The sequence below is a fragment of the Plodia interpunctella genome, chromosome 15 (assembly GCF_027563975.2).
Source record: "Plodia interpunctella isolate USDA-ARS_2022_Savannah chromosome 15, ilPloInte3.2, whole genome shotgun sequence".
NCBI lineage: Eukaryota > Metazoa > Arthropoda > Insecta > Lepidoptera > Pyralidae > Plodia > Plodia interpunctella.
The window spans coordinates 2,137,087-2,160,711 of NC_071308.1; the positions used below are offsets into that span (position 1 = coordinate 2,137,087).

Consider the following 23,625-nt stretch of genomic DNA (forward strand, 5'->3'; position numbering starts at 1 on the left):
TTACTTACTATATTATTCTAAATGAACAACTTTTACTTTTGAGATAAAAAGTACAACATATACTTGCGTATATGTCATACTTTTCATAACATGATAACGAACCCAACATAACAAACATACAGATTTAGGACACACTATCACTTTTCTAGAATTTCTAATAACGAAACAGATTTCTCTATCTAAATTATCGTAGATTCACCTCCAACGGTAATGGTACGTGTCGGCGAGCCAGTAAAAGTGCTGCGCTATAGTTGGTATAATGTATACGCTAAAAACACTGTAAGAACGTTTAATTGACTTGTTGTGAAATGCGCTTGTGCCATCCCTAGAACGCGCGCGCCGAGGCACGAGCGGAGGCGATTTGTTTCTTCAAAATTCTCGGAAAATATTCACAAAAAATGTAATAATGGCTTTAGAGGGTATGCTTTAGAGGGTATTGAGAATCAATTTAATCCAGTTTAGTTCATAATCAACACCGAATTTGTCATTCACTTAATTGCGTATGACTTAATTATCTTTGGATTTCTTCATAAAATCAAGAAAAACAAATACAAGATTATTTTTTTATATTCAATAAACTGGGCCATATTTTATCTTGAGCGATAACTTTATAACTGAACTAGGCCAATTCTGTGCTCGCTTAGCGAATCGTTTGTGAAAAATTGACGATTGCTACAAAACTACCTAAATATTTAATTTACAATGTACATACCGCGAAATAATGACAAAAGATTTAACTGAATAATTCATTGGAATAAATTATGTTCAAAGTACAGTAATTCTGTGAAAGTTGTCACGAAGCGAAATGTATGTTGTTTCTTGTCTTGTCAACTGCGGCACACGCTAGCTCCCAGACGCAGAGCGCCTGCGCCGGCTAGCCGACACAAATTTATAGGTAAAAGTTCGCGACCGATCCAACCGGTTCGCGTTTGACGCCCAAAACAAATCCAGCCTTAACCACAACTAACACGGTCCTTATTCTAATATCATATCTCCAACCTTATCGGATACTTTCTTAATTGTACTCTTGCTCGTGGCGTGGGAATGTTGACCTTATTACGTGGCAGTAGGTTCCGTTTTAGATCGATCGGTTTTCTCGGCCTTGCCGCCGGTGGATCGCTCTCACCTTAGGTTCACGTGTGAATCTACATTAACCTGCTATGTTTAGATGCCGTGTCAGGTGCCTCGAGGTTTCCTAGTAGAGGACTTTTTAATTGGTCGCCTTAATAGATGTTACGATAGTGTTTTGGGCGTGCGGCATCTAATTCCTTTATATGAATTTATGATAGATGCTCATATTCGGTCACGCCTTTTTGTTTTTCGTTTCATCAATCAGTTAAATTGTTCAAACAATGTTTAAAATTGGTGCATTAAATTGATGTAAAGAGAATACAATGTGTTATTGATGAAATATATCAATATTGCATGAGTTATATTTTAAATAGATGAAGATAATTTTACTATTTTGACTATAACATGGTAAGTAGATTAGTTGAACATATAGGAAATTGGATTTGTAGTGAAACCGAAAAGTAATTGCCAGCAGAAGCTGTATATTATATTGGTAAAGGTATTGTATATTGTGCAGTAAAGTGTTAGGAAATTTATATTTTGAAAGGAATTAGTATTAACTAACATTTCTAGGATATTTTACGCGGTTTAAACAAAGGAAAAGGATGGGAAAAGGTATTTATTCCTTATAATTATTTCTACATAGGCGATGTAACCAAATACTGTAGTTTGAAGCCAATGTTTCTTCGTACTTGTCACGGGAATGCCTGGGAAGGCAGACGTTGATTTAATAGGAAACCTGTGTGAATGGATGCTCAGAGATATGCTCATTAGATCTATGCTATATTGGGTCTACACGACTTTTATCTAGATTTGATGCTACGTTCAGATATACTTGCAGCTAGTTAAAGCATGCCTAGAGAGATTTTGCATGAATTTGTAAAATTGTGTGACTACTTAAAATGGTTAAGTTATATTTGTTAAATTATGTGACTAACTTAAATTTGTCAATAAATTCCAGTTTGTGTTTTTAGTACGATGCAATTATTTGGAGAAAATAATGATTTTGTATATCCAGATATAGTTATATAGTTTTACACTTTTACAGAAATACTTGTTTCATATCAAACAGGAGCGCAGCATACTTTTACCAAAAGATATGACGTCAGTGAAATCACAAATAAACACATTTCCTTCCTAGATTTTTTTTACTGCGAACATTTGCATGTCGATTTAAACATCAATAGTTATTATATTGACTGCACAAAGAAATGAGTGACGTCACCTGCCTTGTAAAACAGGTATTACTTAATCGGCATGACTCGTCTAATTACGACTGCGTCGCCGGCGCGGGCGCAGCGTGCACAAGTTCCTGTGCGTGCGCACTCGTCTCTCGCACGATTTAACACCTGTCAACATTTCTCTGACAGACAGACGGGCGCGGCGTGGGGTGCTAGTGGGATAAGTTGCAAGCTCATTAGGTTGGTTGGTTTAAATCTTATAATCACCGTTTGTGTGTATTTGTGGTGGAATATATATAATAAATTTAAATAGCAGGGTAATTAATTCGCACACTATATACCTGAAAAAATATATATTTTCCTATTTTAAATGTCCCCTGACTATGTACACGCATTTTGTACATAGATATTCAGTTAAACGAATATTTGAAGAAAGAATACTCAGGAAAATTAACAATTAGTACCTTAGAATATTCTTATAGTTAGAAACTATGATGTAGTCAACTAAAGAAAGCGAGAAAAAAACAATAATATTCAATTTATTTACATTTTTGATGTTTGATTAATCATCCCAACCACAAATCGATTAAATATGACTTAGTAGTTCTAAAAATCGCTTCCGCTTGTAACTTGATACCCAAAAAAGTACCTAAAACGATAAAATAAAGCACTATGTAGTGATTGAGAGAAGATAACGTTATTTTTTTGAGTAATTAGTACCGGGTTATCAGAGATTCTGTTACAATACTAATGGTGCTTCAGCCGCTTTGTCAGTCAGTGCTCGGATCATTGTCGGGGTTATTTTATTAATTGGTACATATTGTGTTTATTGGTAATATTTGTTCTAATTACATTTAATAAACATTTTTCTGTTATACATTTTTACGAAGCTTCTGGCGGACCCATTTTAACACCACAACTTTTATTATGTAAAATAAGGTACAGTCAACATACATCAAGTTATCCTGCATGAACCTCTATGGCGCGGTAATAGCGGCGAGTTTGCAATTTTCGAGTTGCTTATACATATTTCTTTAATAAACAATTATTTATTTTGGACAGAATTTATAGTGAATGTTAGTAACAATTGACTTTTTATCACTGCCCAAAAAAATGTTGTTATTCTTCTTCGTGGTATATCTAACTATATATTTCTTATGGAATAAATAGAAAACGAGCGAGCAGTTCACTTGATGGTAAGTGACCACCGGTGCCCAAGAACAACTACAATACTAGGGTCATCGCAGGAGCGTTGTCGCCCCTTTAAGAAGTTTTACACTCGTTTTTTTAGTAGTTGTGTTTATTTTTAAATAATGTTGTTAAAATTTCAATGATACAGTCATACAAAAACAAGCATAGAGTTGGTACAACCGTATGGCACATACGTAACCCTCTTTTCGCGAGTTCAACTTGTACTTGACAGGTTTTTAATAATATTATTATTTAAAATAATAGACTTAGGTCACAAGATGGATACTACAACTTTTTAAAATTTTATTAATTACATTTCATAAAAAATAATCTGCATAAGTAGATTCTTCGTGGAGGCATAGCATGTTATATTACAAAATACTCCACAATATTTCCTAACACAATGACATATAGGTACAGGTTACCACAAAATATAGGTACCACAAAATTTATATTCCTGCCCCGATACCACTTCGTGCTAATCGAAATTCCTATTAATCGGCTATCTCGATTTAAATCGAGTAAATCGAAACAATGGGCCAGGATCGATACTCGTTCGTATCGTGCTCGTATCTCGGACAAACGAAGATGCTTTGTGTGTTTACGCTTGAGATTTATTGTGAAATATTGGACTTTATAAATGTGAAATGAGTTTTTTTTATTATTAAAAATACAGTAAGCATCATCATCCTTACATATTATAAAATAAAGTCCTTTGCCGCCTCTGTCTGTCAAACTGTTCGCGATAAATTCTTAAACTACTGCCCGGATTTTCATGCGGTTTTCACCTATGGATAGAGTGATTCCAGAGGATGGTTTAGGTGTATCATTTATTATGTTTTTACCTGAGCGAAGCCGGGACGGGCTGCTAGTCTAAAATAAATACTTATACAAAGTCTGTAAGTTTACACTATCACAATTTATGAATTAAGTTGTACCTATTAATTAATTATAAATTATATTGCATTTAATTAGTATAAATTGACAGTACTAATTCTAAATATCACAGAAGATATATATAAAAAAAACTTGTTTTGAAAAGAGTCATTGAGTTAACTTTTTAAAACATCACAGATCCAAATCTAAATATGTTTTTTTCTAATTGGCCTATAAATTGATTGGTTCCACACAATCGTAAATTTTAATTCGAAATGGAGACTTCTTATGCCGATTTGTCTTTACCGAGTATTCGTGACAAATGTATCGATAAGCAGTATCGATGCAAGGCGATAAACTACGATAGATCGATATCGACGGTCGGTAACGTACGGTCGTAGATTTGTGGGAGTTAAAACGAAATACAAATAAGGTTTATTTCAAAGGGAACCGAAATATAATGTTATTTATAATAAATATAGTTAATATTTTAATATTTTTAAGAGAATCTAGGTTTATAAAACTTTTGAGTTACTGAGGGACTGACTGACAGACAACGCACAGCCGAAACTACTGGGCGTAGAAAGCTGAAATTTGGTGTGTAGGTTCCCAGGACATTGTAGGGGAGCACTAAAAAGGGATTTCCTGAAATTCCCACGGGTAACGGACTTTTACTCACATACGAAGTTGTGGGCAAAATCTAGTATAATATAATGTATAACATAAATGTGTATCTATAATGAATTGGAATTAAATCTTTTATTAGATTCCTCATGGCAGAGGACGCGGTCATCACGTGGAATGAAACACAAACCAATACTCTCTTTGCCAATACTAAATAAGTACTTATTTAGTAAATAAGTACTTATTTAGTATAGAATACTATACATGAACTTAAAGTGAACCCTGGTCTCCGATGCTCAATGGCTACAGAAACAACCGGGAAAAAAATGTAAAGGGGACTATATAAAAACCTATTCAAAAAAAAATCACTTTCTTAATTTTTTAAATGTTTTAGGCCTAATTAGTACCAATGTAAGATTCAAAATGGTTGTCTCACGAAAAGAGGGGTGGAAAACTGGTTTCAGCTGATAAGCGGCTAATTTGAATAATGACTCGATATGGCGGTAAATCTTAGGAAAATTAATGTGTTCGTATGCAACGAATTTCGCGTAAACAATAAAGCTGTTAAGTTATATACCACATTGGTTAGGAAATTTAATTGAGTAAAATATATTTATAATGTCATTATACATGTTTTTTTTATAGGTTAATTAGGTAAACCGTGACCTTTGTTTTATTTTTTTAATATAACAGACTATAAAGACACTACTTGTACTTAATAATGATACAATTAAATGTTAATGTTTTTAAAAAAATATGAAGCAAAGCGGACATAAAATTTTTTCAGTTAGCTTTTTATAGAGGTCTGTGTAAATATCGATTCAGGATAGATTTACAGTTGCTAAAATACTGTCTTGTCCAGTTTGCCCAAAGAGAGTCGACGGCGGCAAACAGACGGCCGGTCGCAAAATCACAGCTAAGGGGTTGAGTTACACCATTCACTTTGACGTTGATTTTAACCTGCACGCTACCGACAAAATGTCCTAATTTGCGTTTTTCTGCGCATGTTAAAGTTAATGCCAAAGTTGAGTGACCACTTCAAAACGTTCAAAACGGTGGATTTATTTTAAAGGGACGACGGGCTTAATTGCTTAGCTTATTTCGATTTTGAAAACACAACCATAAAGTTCAGAAGTCGAGCTAAACACATGCAAACCCCCGATTATCTTGCAACTAATTCCATCTGAACGGGCATTAAAATTCATCTCGCCATCCTAAGACCAGAGATGTGCGATAACCATTAGGAGCCCTTAATTTGTTGCCAGCCCTCACCTATCCCTTCCGTATCCCTTACAGATCGTTATAGGGATTAGTGCAACTAGAAGCGACATTATGACTAAGTAATTGACCATAAAGTTTATCTTAAAAAATGTATAAGAATATTTTAATACGACAAGACATAAACATTAGTCGATGGATTTAAAAAATATGAAGTAAGATTTTCTTTTTAAATCCTTCGATCGACATTATTGCTAACTAATTGAGCATAAATATTTGTCGTAGTCGATGGATTTAAAAAATAAAAAGCACAGATTTTTTCAAATCCTTCGATTACTTGAAAAGAAGATGAAGCTTATTGTAGATGAGTAATTAATATCATACTGAAACTAAAGTGTGTGTAAGTATCACCATATTATCAAGACGACCAAGGGAAAATCCAACGTATTTCCTACTGGTTACAAGCAAATAAAGCTGTTAGTACCTATTTAGTTCGTTATACGTTTATAAGTATATTTTTGCTTGGAACAGTATAATTTAACATAAATAAAATTAACAGTAGCGTTCAATTGTTATTTTATACAGAGCATAAGGATAGAGTTGATTAGGACAAAAAGTAGGTACATAATAGACATTTCTTTTTATTCAACAGATTTTATTTATTTGTCAGAAAGGGTATAGCGTACCTACTCTTTCTGACAAACAATACATCCTTTCCAGAAATTGAAAAGACTATGACTGTTTTTGAGATATTAAATAAAAACATTTTTACAAATATTTCCAATTTAAAATTTTCGTTTCGGAATGACCACTGCTGTGATGAAATGCCGAAAGAAACACATATAAATATTGTTGTTATATTGTTGTGTGTTTGTAAACAATCATGCCAGGAGGGCCAACTAATCTTATTTTTAAGTATGAGGAAACATAATGAGAAATACTGGAAAAATCATCTAGTAGGTGAGTATCCTTGTCCCAGCATAATGTCCTTAAATCCCTATAGTTCGTGTATCAGATGCGATATTCTAATGTAACGCGCCCTTAGCGCAGAGATTGAATATCTCGTGTGATTTGTGCCTTTTCTTGTTCCTTGCAAGTTTGTGGGCCTCCTAATGGTCATTGTCGACTGATCACACGATCTGCTTTGAGCTCATTTCGCAACGAATATTTATATTAAATAATAATATTTATATTAAATAATAATATTTATATTAAATAATAATATTTATATTGAACGAATATTTATATTTCTATCTTAAAATAAATGTATCTTTATCTTCAGTTCCTGGTGCAATAGAAAAACACTTGAAATTAAAGAAAGTATTATAACTAATTCCCATTGAGAAATTCGAAAATTTAAGGTAAAAATAATGATATTTATTGTACAATGATTAACAAGACGAATTTTCTTACTGATGCAGATTCCACGCAAAAAATATTCCCTAAGTTTTATATATCCCTAGTTTTTATATATCTTTGATATATTTACTTGCTATTAGATATTTTCCAAAGCTCATCTACGAATACTATAACAACATTACACTTTAAAGTAATTTAGATCTCACTCGACAACAAGAACCCGGCAACTGCATTAAGAAACCGCTGACAAGCAACTCGACAATTATTCTAATCGTAACTGCCATTATAGTCTGAAAGGTGTGTTTAACCGTGGTTTAAACCTAATCAATTAGGGTCAAGCCTATCCGACCTATGCAAACAATAGTGCTGAGTCGACTGACAACAACTATTTTATGTTGACCCCAGTTTTAGAACAATAGCTATGTGGCCAGAGGTCTCAAATTAACCTCGGTAGTTGCAATCTATATTATATTATGACGGTAATAGAGGGGGTAATATGGGGTTGTTGGTTGTTTACGTGTTATCAGCGGAGTGCTCTGTCAATGTAAATGTTGAAATAAGCTGTTTTGTACCTCATTTTGTAGTGATGCTTAAATTTTAAACCGAACTAGAATTGCAGTATATTTTTTTTAGACATTGAGTATATTTTATTCTGTAAATTGCCATAGAAACATTGGATCTTCTATGAAAAATTATCCATATTGTTTTATTTTTCACTTTATTATAATCTCTTTAAGTCTAATAACAAACAATGCTGCACATTTGCAAATTTAAATCTTGCCAACTAAATGTTCTTTCACGATTTTGTCATGATTTCAAAAATGCTTACCTCCTTTACATTTACATATATGTTTACTTTTGACAACACATTACGAACCACACAAACTATCCCAACTTTACGCTATTGAACGAACTGTCCAACATATTCAAAGCTCAACTCTTATCTGCGAAGAAAACGTCCAATGAGAAAGAAAAGGCATGCAAACCCCTTATCGTTAAAGAAAATGTTTGTCTATAGTCTATTCTATTCTGCCTGAACGGCTTTGAATCCATGTTCACCACGGAATTTGAAATAAAATCGCAAATAGAAGTGTCTAAAACATTCGTGTTTAGTTATCGTTCAACAAGTCTAAAAATTCTTCTCTCGTTGATACTTGCTCGAATTAAAAATTACTTCGAATTTGATTTTTTATTTACGCATCAACCTTCCGAAATTCATTGCAAATTCGCGCTATTACCGCGTTAGAGCAGAGCTCTGTGCAGGGTAACTTGACATTAAATTGAGTTGAGAGAGATAATTTTTTAGTTTGCTATTTTTGTATTTACACACAGCATACAAACATCTATTGGGCTGACTAGATGGCAGCTTCTGATAAAGCAATGATTTATAGGGTAGCCTTTATAGGTTTTAGACATGCAAAGAAGAACATCAATGGCCACTTCTATTGCCTATTATTTCAAATTCTATGATGCCAACTAACTTGGGGCGATGGGGCTTCATTGTGGTGTTATCTCCCGAACTTTGGGAAGACAAAGGTACGAATAGTTGGTGACGCCTGTCCTGGCTTTCGACGAATCAAATAACTTGTAGGATCAAGGTTTTGTTCCGAGGGCCCTAAGTTTTCGTGTTTTCGGCGTTTTGCGAATTTTGAGTGGCAGGTGAGGGTAGAGAAAACAATTGGCAATCTATATGTGGATAGAGAATGCAGCAAAAATACAAAGATTTTAGTGTTACAAATGATGTGTTTCAATTAGAGTCATTAGTTTAGTAAATTAATAGCAATTTAAATGGATTGTGTTATAAAGTAATCTTAATATTCAGATGACAAAAGGCCGGATGAAAATATTAATAGCAAGCAAATCAATGAAAAAAAAAAAGTATTTTTGTAGCAATATATTTTTTTCACATTTAACCGTCTACCAAGAGAATTAGAAAGAGAATTAAAAAGATCTTATACCATGCTACTGCACTTCAATTTATAACCTCTAGAGATAACTTTGAGTTGCAATCGTAACACCTACTCAAATAAGCCGCACTAACCACGACACTCATAATGTAAAGAGACACGTAATTCAATTAGGGGTCACCCCGACCCCAAAGTGATTTGAACAAACATCGCCTAAAAAGTTATCCTGATACTGTATTTGCATAACTACAGCCGAAACGAAGAACGCGGCAACTGAAAACTTAATTCACAGTGATTAATTAATTAAGACTAATTCTCATTAAGGACATTCAAATTTAATTGGGCCCATTACGTTTCACATTAATTTTAATTTCCCATGTTCATGCTGATTATGAGATACGAGGCAGTTTCGGAATTATCATAATCGTTTTACATGATTAGACCACACATATGGTTACAAATTGTATTCAAATTTATATGTGAGATATACCTTTCTTACATTACAAAACATATACATTCCTCTGATAATTCTGATAACAAAATGACTGGGTGTAATATACAGTAGTAGTATTTACTTTGATCAAAACACCAAGAAATTATATTAATTGATATTTGAAGATAACCACTTAAAGTGATTAAAAAACCGAATATGCATTTGCTCAGCTTTCTGAATAAAGCGATAAAATAGGGTGAGGAGGGTTAAAGATTAGGAGGCGAGCGTCGATGCCGATAAACAACATCTGTGACCACGACCCGCTACCCATGGCACCGTGGCCATTGTCTCGGTCTAAACGACCCTTGACGATCGCTGTTTTTAGGTTTTCGTTTACGGGTTGACGCGCCAGACGCCCGATGTAACAGACAATAATGTATTCAGAATTCGTTTTTCTTTAATCGAAGTTAAATATATAATAAATTATTATTTTGTACATTTTTTCGTATTTTATTATAATATCATGAAGTTATTACTATGACAAATATATTACAGGGTAAATAAACTTTGCGCTAGTTTCAAAGTTATATTTGTTCATGTATATTTCATAAAAATATTTTATAACGATGGTTTTTGAAATTATAATTTAAAAAAACATTGTCACGAAATGATTTCAAAATAATTTCTCGTATTTCAGCTTATAAAATATACGAAATTCAATAAAAACTTATTTGTTGAGCACGAGTAATAAAATTATTTGGACAAAGAGCTCCTCCATCTTCGCACTCTTGTGAAAGTGTTATTATTAAATTGCATAAATAAATTATGCTGTAATGTTGCCGACCGGAAAACAATAGTCAATAAAATATTCAATATATTTTACTTTACGCTCATTGCACCACGTCAATTGGATATCAATTTATATAATACTTGTTATATTATAAAAACACACGAAACATCGCCGTCAGAATTATTGACTATAAAAAAATCTGAATAAAATGTATCACACATCCAAACAAAGTACAGTAGCAGATTGTTAAGTATACGAATTAAGTTCTAACTGTCACAGAAAACATGCAATGCAATCATAAATTATATGTATATGTCTGAAAATATGCAATATGCAATGCATGATTGAAATCGTTTTAACAAGTAAATAAATATCATCAAATCGTGTGTACTACTTAAAATATTTCGACAATACATAAAACCATGTGTCTATCTTGAAGGCGTGTATTGATTGTAAAGGTTTATTTAGCATGTATTAAAATCTCTTCTCATTTATCTTAGAGCAGAGGATACGGTAACGGTATATCACAGAAATTAACGGTTCCTTGCGATCGAAAGTGTACTGAGGCTAAGATTACTATCTTCTAATTAATATTGGTTTCACGATTTTGTAATAGCTCGAAATACATGAGTGTAGCGCTTTGTTTGTTACGGGCATCGCAATAAAAGGAAATTGGAGATGTTTATGAACGTTTAATGTCAGATTGTCTGTACATAAAAGCGTTAGTAAATACAGGTAATGGAGAAATTAATGACTTGAGTCGTAACTTTAATCAATTATTTATGGTAACCAAGTTTTGTCTCCTTTAAAAATGTCAAGGAAAATATTTGCGCAAGCTAACATTTAATAAAGACAAAACGCTACCTTATCAGTAAAATGGTTGTCAAAAATAAAGTACTAATAACACCCAACTACACCACAACTCTGTACAATACAATAAAAGAAATAGAACTTAGCAGTGAATGTAGTTACCGTTTGTTAGTCGTAAAGAAAAATTTAAATTATCTTAAGCGTCCGTGTCGTCCCTCCAGATAAGGACCAAAGCACGTGTTGTTGTAACCCTACCCTCGCTTTTCCCGTCACGATGTCATCAGATAAACAGACAAACGTACAAACCGCTAACCCCCGCACTTATCAACCTGATTAATATTTCCATTCATCAAGTAAGGGTTAATCTCACTGACCGGGAAATGACACTCTAACTTTTTTATTACCACGGATTAAAATAAAATATTTTGCATTTGTTAGTTGCGACCTTTTTCTTTCAAGTGATATTTTTGAACAAAAAATAAATTAGTTCGTTTCTTTTAGACGATAAGGTGCAATTTTCCATGCATTGTTTTTGAAAGAGGTATTAGATGATTCGATATTTGTTCATTTGACACGCGGCGCAGTGACGAGGGTACCGCCATTTCCAATCGGCGGAATTTCCATTTTCGCCATATTTGTTTCTTTTTTTATTATTAATATTATGCAACAAGACGATGTGACCTCAGGGTGATTCGGCACGCATCTGCGTTGCGTTTATTGCTATTTCGAGGTTGTCCCTTTTCGCATTGACTGTTAATTTTGTTTATTGTGATGTTTTGCGATTGTGTGGGCGTTTATTATGTTTATAAAAATCACGGCTGATGGCTTTTATCATTTTATTGTATTGTGAATATATTCGGACCAATCACACAGATTGAGCCAGCCCCAAAGTAAGTTCGAGACTTGTGTTATGGGATACTAACTCAACGATACTATATATTTTATAACAAATACATATATAGATAAACTTCCAAGACCCGGGCCAATCAGAAAAAGATCATTTTCCATTATGACCCGACCGGGGATCGAACCCGGGACCTCTCGATCCAGTGGCAAGAACTTTACCACTGCGCCACCGAGGTCGTCAAAAATGTGAATGTGTCTAACGGCTTGTAAAACATTAAGAAACGAGCATTGACTGCCACTTATAAATCGAGTACCACATGTCGAAATGTAATTTATTTAATTTGATTTGAAAAATGAAGAGATAAGCGTAAACACCAATAAATGTCGCTTATAAACTCATACTGGTATTAGAATCAACAACTTTTTCTCATTTCAAAAATATTTACTGTATTAAATAACTATAAATTTTATCATGTAAGCTGATCAAGGAAAAGTACTAAAATCTGTACTGTTCTAAAATATAATCTAGGAAGTTATTTCCAATAGCAAGAGCTCAGAGGAAGATAAAAAATAAAGATTAGTTTTATTTGCAAAAGTTTGTTTTAGGTTTTATTTTACTTCAAAGTCTGGGGCAATAGAAAAATTAGTAACAGTAAGAAGCTATCTTCATATAAGAACAACACTGACCGAGATCAGAACATAGGTCGGCTAGGTCACCCAGGTCAGCGCGCTTCCGTGTAATGCTAAGCAGTATCGTATTGTACAAAAACTATTATTCTAACTGTATTCCGTTCAGGGTTCACTTGAGATCATATTGCGTAAGTAATACAATAATTTTGAATTATTGCAATTTAGCAATCTATATTTATAATGTACTCGTAATAGTCTCATTTTCGTACAATCATACTTTCTAACATTTAAAATTTGAATATCAAAAATGTCATTTACGCAGTTGTTATTTAGGTATGTCAACGCCATTTTGATGTATTTTGAATATATACGAAAAAATACTGAATTATTTGATTTATGATCGAATTCCAACAGTCTACTGGATATTATAAACAAAAAAAATCATAATTCTTGAGAAGCAGTGTGTGTTCGACATTTCGATCAAAGCAAAATACAAAGTCATACATCCTCCATGTGTCTTGAGTTTTGACCACGAAACCATAAACATATTATTCGGCAAAATTACTAAAACGTATTACATTTCTGCTTGAGTAGGAGTATATTACACCAGAATCAGTTACAGCTCGGCGATGGACGAGAAAATTGTCGGTGAAATCGGTCGAATGTTTCCGTTAGCAAGAATTTGCAAGTAATCCTGCCACAATGAAGAGGTGATTGGGTCGGGCCGTGTGTATGAAATTTTAAGTGTATCATTTTCGGTCGGCTGGACAATGCCTCAAATTGAGCGTTGTAAACTTCGATTGAATTTGAATTTGATTTGTCACGTTGGTGTGTGGGTATTTCGACATCATCCGTTGATTTTTGTGTGAATTGTAAAATAAATTGCAACGAATTGAACAATAAATAAAATCTTATGAAAAGAGACTACCTACTTATGTACGCACAAAACCGTTTCAATCTGAATGCAAGTATTACGAATTCTTGATAAAGAAATAATTATTATTCTCGATTTATTTACTTATTTTTCCAAAAATAAAATATTTATTACAAAGAAATTTAAAAAGTATTAAAGAATTAAAGAAAACCGTAGGTAAACGAAAATATTGTTTAAAAAATACAATATATTGAATGCTGATGATGTAAAGCAAAGAGCAACAGGGCAACATGTGTAATGGTCAAAATGTACAAATATTTTAAGTAGATATTTATCTCTCTGTTTCATCTGAGCCTTCCCGTAATACGTCGTTTCTTCCTTAGCCGTAATACGTCGTAACACATGCTCCGATATTATTTTTACTCTTGTTTCTCTAACATTATCGGAGTATTGTTATGCTTCTTTTACATGGTTAAGCCCCGATGTTATGGCCAAGGATATATAAATTACTTATTCCCTCAAAATTAAGTTAGCACCTGTTTTTACAGTTTAACAAAAAGGTTTGAGCCATATCGGCTGCGGCACGCGGGATCTTCCCAACTTCTCTGAAATCGTGACCAGCCCGCGGCTGCTTCGTCACGATTCTGTCCCGTTACGTCACGCTGCTCACACTTATGGCAAATATCTGAGGAGAGAGGGAAATGGCTGGAGTTTGAAAACTTCGGCTTGGGTGTGTTCCCCAAGGCGCTGCTGGCTTAGCGCAAATGTAGTGGTTTAAAAACATTATATTTTTCAAATTATTAGAGCACATAAAACCGAATGAAAAAAATGAATTAAAACATGTAAAAGATTATAAGAGACTAACAAATATTTTTTTATTTATAGAAAAATTCTATAGCATTTAAGAAAAATGAAATTATATTCCGAATGATGAAAGAAAAACTGTTTATTTGGCAACGTTCATGTCGTAATTAAATATACATTAAATTTACACTGTTATGCACCAGAATGGCCTTTGCTCTGCATATGGTATGACCATGGTATGGGCCACGAGGCTGGTCTTCCGCGAATACGCTACGAAATGATGCTTGATAAAACATATTAATAACAATATTACTGATATACTTATAAAAAAATATATTCCCAACGATACCGGCCTAAACATTTATTACTCATTCATTTGCTAAATAAAATAATTCTTTGACACCTTATACCCCACTTTGTTTGCCCAACAGTGGCCCTAACGAGAGCGTATCTCCCTGGCTTTTTGCAAGAATCCGGATTGAAATATCGAAAGACAGACCTCAGAGTGGAGTCTCCAAAAGAGTATGATCATCATAGGTACTGTCTTTCGAAGTCAAAAGTATGTATTGTATGGATGAAATCTACAAAGAAAATAAAATAAAAATCATTTATTTCAGACTTTTGATATCTATACCTTGTTGAACATAACATTAAACTAATAACCATTTAAAATTTATCCCAGGAACGGATATCTATAATCCCTTTTAGCAAAAAAAATCATTAATCATTAAGCTTTTATTTAAATGGCTTTGTTATACATATCACAAACCGGTTTTTAACTAAATTTTAAAATAATAATAAAATCTAGAATCAGAAGTAAATTTAACTCATTTTTTTTTTCAAAATTGGAACTTTTGTTGTATGTTGCGGTGAAAAATTGACATTAGATTTTTTTAAAATGTGCTCAGGTATTGAACACCTACTGCCAAAGTTGATCTGTCACTGTCGTGGGTACAGTCGACGATAGAATATGCTTATATTATCGTATTGGCAAACAAGGATCCAGAACACAAAAAAAAGAACACAATGCAAGATCTGTGGGATCAAGCAAAGTTGAAAATCTATATCCTGTTGAAATAATTTGTGCGCAAGATAAATATATTGGACCAGATTTTTTAAGATAACTATTACAATTTATAAGTGATAAACTTAACACATTTTCGACAAGAAAATGTGCGAGAGAAAAAGGAAAAGGCTCCAAATTAATTTTCTCAAGACTCTTTTGCATACTTTATTGAATGATTATAGAATGGCGATGGGCACTGCCAATTAATCGTATATAATATATGCATGTCAATAAATAAATAAATAATAATAAATCTTTTTTTGACAAAATACATATAATTTCGAGACTTGTGTTATAATATATACCTATATTATATAATTCTATATTATGGATAATAATTACTATATTATAGTTTTAAAATGTAGTATCGTTAAGTTAATATTTCGTAATATTAACTTAACGATACTAGGTATATTTTGAAACTATAGCTATGTAAATACTTCATTATATACATCAATCGAAAATCCAAAACTCAGATAGATCTAAAAATATGATTTTCCATCATGACCCGACCGTAGATCGAACTCGGGACTTACACCATGATAAACTTTTAAATTACATCAAAGAAAGCATATTCCGTTGCAGACTGTACCGAGCACCGACCACACCGCACGCGTTAAATAATAGTTCCTATTTGGAAAGTGACTTTGTCACCGGTTTGTTATCGGTTTTATAAGAAACTACAAATATTAGAGTGTTAGACTAATGGGAGAACGGCAACGTGTGGAGTGAAAAATTACCGACATTGTTTGGAAATGTGCTGTATAATATATTGGTACTATTCATTTAAATAGTACCAATAGTAATTTTACTATTTCAATAAAACTTTTAGAAACATAAAAGTTTCAAGATTAAATTAATCTAACACCAACCAAGAAGACTAATGGGAAAAAAATCCGCGTTGCGTTTATCGGACTGTATAATTGGTCGTCATCGAGGCAGAAATAAATATATTCAAACAAACAGACAAACTATAATTATGAATGTGTGCCTAAGAGCTATAAAAATCATGATTTTTAGGGTACTTCGGAAGAAATCGAAAATGTGATAGAGAAACCAACTCTTAAGTGTGAAACACTTTAAGAAGTATTTTCTTCAAGTGTTTATCACATTTAGGTAAGATACAATATTAAAAAAGGATAAAAAAAAAACAAAATTTTTATGCCAAAGATTTACCTATTCTTATTAAATATATCTCACGAGTCTCATCTCATGAGTCTATATGTTTAAAGAATTTCTCAAAAGAATATAAACTAATAGGTAAATTATTTTATTCTAGCAACAGCGCCCTGAACACGTCGATAACAGCATTAGTGAATCAATCCCAACTAGCAAACTAAGTTCGACTACACAACGCCAGTTGTAGAGAAAGTTACCGCTGCGGATAAAACTACGTTTATTGCTTCTGCATATTCATCGTACTACCTCTGGGCGTTTTCACAGACCAGCGTAACTAAAACCCTTGGATATACGACATGGTACGTCAAGTTAAACTACCTATCCGCGCGCAGATAAAAACTCATGTTATATATATATGTATAGTAAGGATTTTCCAACATTCTGAGCAAGATTGGAAGGTACTGTAGAAGGATATTAGAATTGGGAAGGTACTGTAGAAGAAGCATCCATTGGGCGACGGGCGGTGGTGCCTCGTAACCCACAACCCTGCGTATAGTCACACAACGATTGTTAAAGAATTTGAATTTGCTTGATTAGAACCGAGACGTTTTTTAAAATGCAGGTTTAGTTCAACTATTTCCCATGTCAACATTTATTGGTAATGCAAACGGGACGCGACACGGCTCATCTTATGTTTGTCAGTCAGTTGACGTACTGGCAACTACTTCTACTTTTAAATTCTGCTTAGTGTCCTGTGTTATGATGGCCAGTATAAGTTTTTTTACAAGTTGCAAGTACCTTATGGCGTTCTATTTTTTTTCTACTTTTTTCAAATCTACATTCAATGAACATATAAGATTTGTACTATAGATTTGGAGGATGATTAGGTAAGCGTCCACTCCTCAAAGTATTTTTTTTATTTAGTTGAAAAATAAATTATAATGTATTGACTGATTTTAATTTGAAAAAGGAATACCTTTTTCATGATAGGTTCGACGGTATGACCTGACGATATAAGACTGAAATTAACTATAATCGACTTTTCCGATAGTAATTTATATTTTTGAAATATCAATTCTTATGAAAATTAAAAAGAAATTTTTAGCTGGCAAAAATATTTCTCATTCTCTTAATCATACGTGAAACAGCACAGAAGCATCACTATTTAAGTGATATTCAATCAATCTCACCAACAGATGGTCTATGGCCAGGCAAAAACACTCAAGTCCAGTTCATGCCTGGGCATAAAGGCATCTCCGGTCAAATCACATCTCGTCTCATAACTTTACGCATTGAACAGTTACAATGCGAGTACCTAGACGCTGTGAGACGACTACTTATACTAAAAACGAGGGACTCAGAAAAATAATATGTAGGTAGGTACTATGGTGCTCCGCTCTCACACGGTGACGTTCATTGAAAGTGAACTTTATAGCGTCAACTGTAGACGCATTTTACATTGACAATAAATTAGCGGACTGCTCGCTGTCAACACTCGTCTTGTCAATGAAAAGTATATCTACAGTGGACGCTATAAAGTTCATTTTCGCGGTTCGAGCGGTGCGCAATATGTTTGCTGGGACCTTAACCTAATTATAATTTCTTTCTTTAAAAATGTTTGAAAATGTATTATTACTTTTCCTCCAAGTCTCTAGTTATCTATGGCGCACAACAGTGTCTCAGTGTGAAAGTGTCCATACATCGCAAACCTGTAAGAGATGACAGTCTGACGTCACCAGCTAGATTATCTGTGACGGCTTTTATGTCAATGCTCTAGGTATACAAGGTAAGTACAATAATTGTTATTGGTGTGCTCACGATTTTACATATCGTGTATTATCATATGTTTCTTTATTGATTGGAAAAGTGTAAAATTCTATCCTATACGTACAATCGAACGAGTTATATTAGTATTATATTATATTTGTATTCGCGTATTCAAAAACGACTTTCAAAGACCTAGTTGAAATTTAAAATATATACGAGGGAAAAATAAAAATTTAGTCAAAATCAGGAAAAAATGTTTTTTTCCATATTGTGATTGAAATCTTGAAGAAAAATACCGCGCTGTCACCCAAGCACGAAAAATAATTATCAATAAAATAAAGTACCTATGTAGTTTAGTTTGTTGAGCCTTTTTAAACATAATAATAATTTAAAAAAATTAATCAAAAGTCGAAAATTTTTCAGCAGAAAATTTTATCGCATTTTTCTGCAATGATTTCCTCGTAAAAACCATTTTATTTTTAAGTTAATGTTGAGTGTGTGCGTTAATATATAGTTATGTGTGTGTAATTACTAGTAAAACGTGTAGTGAGTTCTTATAATCGTTCGAAATCATAATATTAATAAAACAAGTACATATTTTATCTATGACACCTTTTATAGACGTTTATACTCGTATAGGTACTATTACCTGAGCTTGGGAAAATGAAAGTTTATTGCTCTATCGAATATAAATACTATGATTCCAACGTAAGATACGATCAAGTGATATTGAAACTGTCCTCTGTCGCATTCTTAACAAGTACCTACTTCTAGTAACTGCAATTAACTTAAAACTGAAGGGAGATAAAATTTATAAATGAAAAAAAAAATCAAACAAAAGTGAATTTACGAATAAATTACGCGCGTGTATTAAATTAATAAATCTTAATAAATTAATTCACAATAAATAATAGATTAACGCGAATAAGTTAACCTCTAAATGTAAAAGGTAACTATTTACATTATCACATACGAATTTGAGGAAATAAGTCGCGACCTCCCCATTTGGTTCGACCTGCGAGGAGTGAGAGTCATTACCTCATTATAAACAGACTATCGATCTACAGAAATAAAGTCGTAAAAACGTAGTTTCTAAACACTTAGCAACAAATACGCCCGGCCAACTTGGGAAACTTCGTACGATTACCATCTTTAAGGCTGATAGTAAAACTACGAATAAATACGCGATAACCCAGAGATCACAAGACAGTGGATGCTTCCACCATCACCTTGAACCAGCCCCGAAAACCCCCACCCGGTGTCAAGTCCCGAGATCGTTCTTGTAAATTTTTGAACTCCCATCCCACGGTTTAAAAGGGGACGATGTGCTGGCTTCAGGCATTCGTGGGCTACTCGTATAGTTTGGTGGTAGTCGAGTAGGAGTTGAGAGGAAGCTGCCGTAAGACAGCGAGGAGTTGACACCAAGTGAGGCGTCCAGCGTTGAATAGTACCCTGAAGAACCCGCGGAGGGGGGCGGCGGCGCAGGCGGCTGCGGCACCCTTGACGCTTCAGCGTAAGCGTCCAAATGCGTCCTCACAAGAGTCACCAGCTCTGAGTAATTGGTGACGGAGCCGCTTGCGCCGGCGACCCTGTAAAGCAGTAACCGCGCCTCCCCAAAAAGACTATCCAAAATTTTACCTGTCGTGAAGAGGACGATGGCCTTCAGACAGGAATACTCCGCTGAGTCGACGTGGAGTGCTTTCAGCTTCTCCACTTGCTCTTGGAAGATCCTTATGTGGTCCATGAAAGCGACTACTCGGTCTGCTGCCATCGGTGAGGCGTGCAGACCCGCAGCCGCTAATAATGGAGCTACATGTAAGGGCATGGAACACTGGGACGCGTTTAGGACGAATAGTTCTGACCAGACGAGCCTTAATAGCGCCACTTGGTCGGTGACTTGGAGGTCAGGAAAAAAGGGGATATTTCTCGCCCATTCGACGGCGGAGAATAATAGTCTCGCAGCTAATTCGCAGATATTGTCTATGCCCATGACGTTGGTGGGTTGGACGCACTGGCCGTATCTCGAAGTGGGGTAGGGTTCTGCTCGGAGGAGCAGAGAGATATAGGAGGAGAGGTACGGGTGGCTGTTGAGGCCGGCTGCAGGGTCGCCATTGGTCAGGGCGAACTGCCCGGGCAGAGCGAGGCCCGCGGGCTGCGTCGGGGGCACGCGTCCTCTCTGGACAGCTGGAACAAATGGAAATATCATACCATCAATTTCGGACATAATCCATAGTGAATGTTAGTAACAATGTTCTTAAGACTATGTTAGTAAAATATTTAAATTAATCTGGGTCCAGTGTTTGAGTATGGGCCCGTCCACCCAGCCAGACAAACAACAAAGAGAAGGCTGCTGAATATAACATCGTTGGTAAAAAAAATAGGTTTTCTGATATACCATTCAATTTGCTGGCTTGCTCGTTTGCCGTATATGGCAGCAAGCGAGTAAACAAGTCACTTGTATGATCACCGCTGTCAAGAAACAACTGCAACACTCACTGGTGACATCACAGGTGAGAGAGAGAGAGTAGAATAAATCATAGCAATTATCTGTGATTTAATCTCAATAGTGTGTCCAAATAAAGCTTTCATTTTGATGCGTCTTCTTCTTATCGAGTGCGCTACCTCTAGTAATTTCGCGACTTTTACAACAAACCGCTATCTAGTGCAAATAGATTAAGAGACGTCTGAAGAACATTATGCCGGATCTGAATACATAGCGTTCTATTTGCGCCAAATAAAATCACTTATACATACAATTCAATATTCATGCATTCGCATCGGCTGGCATCTGTCCGAGTTGGGCGATAGTGTGTAGCCGGTAGCCGGCATTAAAATTTACGACAATTCGAACAGTAGCATGTATAAATCACGTACAAGTTCAAAGCAATCAACTAAACATAAACAGGAAAATTACAGCTAAAACCGAAGTCATATTTGCAAATGCCATAACTTTAAGTGTCCTTAGGTAAAGCTTCAGTAGCCGTTTAAGGTGCCGATCCATTGATACCACAAAAATACACAATATTTGAAATATTTTATGTATGCTATGTCTGGGAGTGAAAGACAAACTGAACACATTGTAAATAGTATGAAATCATGTTTTTGCATATAAATTGCCTTTTTTCTTTGTGCCAGCTGCTTCTCATCATCGCATAAAGCAGCTGGCTTATATAAAGAGACTTAACGCCACTACATGACCATTTGACCACCGCTGTGGTCAGTTTCGTGTGGCCATACAGTGGAAAATCTAATAAATTAATTCGCGAATTTTTCGCGAACCTGTACGGAACTGTAATCTTTACTAGCGGACAATAAAGGCGGGCAGAGTCGGTATATCGCAATTAGCATGTGAGCAACACTTCATTACTGTGTTATGGCGACCATAACTCGTTTATGGCCGCCCTAACAACAGCCAGACGGGTAATTAATAATAATGCTTCCTATTTCCAAGGCTGTTAAGAAATTTTGGATTACATTATGTACATTTATACATATAGTACATTATAAGACTACGAACACTTTGCATTTGCAGCTAGGAATTATGCGGCGTAAGAATGTTTATTGTGATTATGGTTAAACTTATAATTGTTTAGATAAGATAAACCTGCATAAACGTCATCAATACAAAAAAAAAGTTCGTGCTAAGTCCTGTCAATATATAATATACTAGCTGCGCCCCGGGGCTTCGCTCCCGTAAAAATTTCGCAATAACAAGCACCCCATGTGTTATTCCATGTTTTACTCTACCCGTGTACCAAATTTCATAACAATCGGCCCAGTAGATTTTGCGTAAAACAATAACAAACCTACATAGATACATCACATCCTCACAAACTTTCGCATGTATAATATTAGTAGGATTGGGTATAGTCATTTGCTTAGATAATTTAGGTTTAATTCCTTCAAATTCTCTTCTATATACATCCAAGTCTGTTTAGAACATTTTGTCGTATCAAACTATCGAAATAAAATATTGAGCACGCGCCTAAAAAAACTATTTTGAATATCACCGTAGATAAATAGTATAAATCTCATAAGTAAACAGATTCTGTATGATTGAATTGTTCGTTTCCGATCGACGATTTTCAACGGTCTATCGAGTTTTTGTGGTCCATTATCGATTTGAAAACGACGATGTTTTTTCGTCGTCGTCACGACTTGGCAGGTGGACGATGGACACCGGACGTGCAAAACAACAAAAGTTTCATTCATGAATCGAGATCTCGATTGAAGTTTAGTTATCGAAAAAAAAGTGGATGGCTAGTAGATTTCTTTTGTATCGAATCCGATCTTCCTTGTCCAACATTTGTCAATGATCGGCAGTAGGTCTAGTGCCAAATAAAAAAAATCTCAAACATTTTCGAAATAAGTTCAATTTAGTTTATTGTCATAGTAGTAATCTTCGTGACCGCTTTATCGCTAATTTTATACAGGTTTAATATTTACAATGTTTGTAATACTTATTATGAAGGCAATAACTTGAATTATTATATAAAGACAATAGAGTCCATTTAATAACAAGTACCCATAACTCTTAGATTTCTAAATGCCATAGTGTTTATACCAACCCAATTGGTTTCTAAACGAGGCGTCCCAATGGTCGTGACAGAACAAGTCATAGTTTCCGAAGCGTGACGAATGCACGTGGAAAATAGCCGGTCGCATCCAACCATAGACAACCAAAATGTCTAGCGCGCCGAGCATTCCGGCGCGCTATGTTTTTTGGCGGGAAGCTGCACGAATGCGCGCGCACGCGCTCCCCGCTGCTCTTTTATCGTTTTTTTTTATGAAGACCAAGAGATAAACCTGTAAACAGGTTGTACTTTTTGTCATTCTAAATGACATTTGTGGAATTTGCACGCTTTGTCACTGGCTGGTTTGAATGTAACATTTATTTCTGAAATTGTGTAGGTCTACTTACATGGAAATTTGGATAGAAAAACATAACGTTACTGGCCATTTTGATTTTATTTTAAATAAATAAAGGTCACAGTTTTAAAAAAATACGAACTTCTAACATCAATTTAAATTTCAACATAAAATTATGTTTTTTTTTTAA

At 34.5% G+C, this 23,625-nt stretch overlaps 1 protein-coding gene across 1 annotated transcript in view; it reads right to left on the reverse strand.

Annotated features, from left to right (window-relative positions):
* The window catches only part of svp (seven up), an 80,783-nt gene that overhangs the window by 28,320 nt on the left and 28,838 nt on the right, over positions 1 to 23,625 (reverse strand). Inside the window, exon 3 of the mRNA XM_053755465.2 lies at positions 20,205 to 20,750. Coding sequence (XP_053611440.2) covers positions 20,205 to 20,750 — 546 coding nt within the window. The remainder of the gene's footprint in view (positions 1 to 20,204; positions 20,751 to 23,625) is intronic.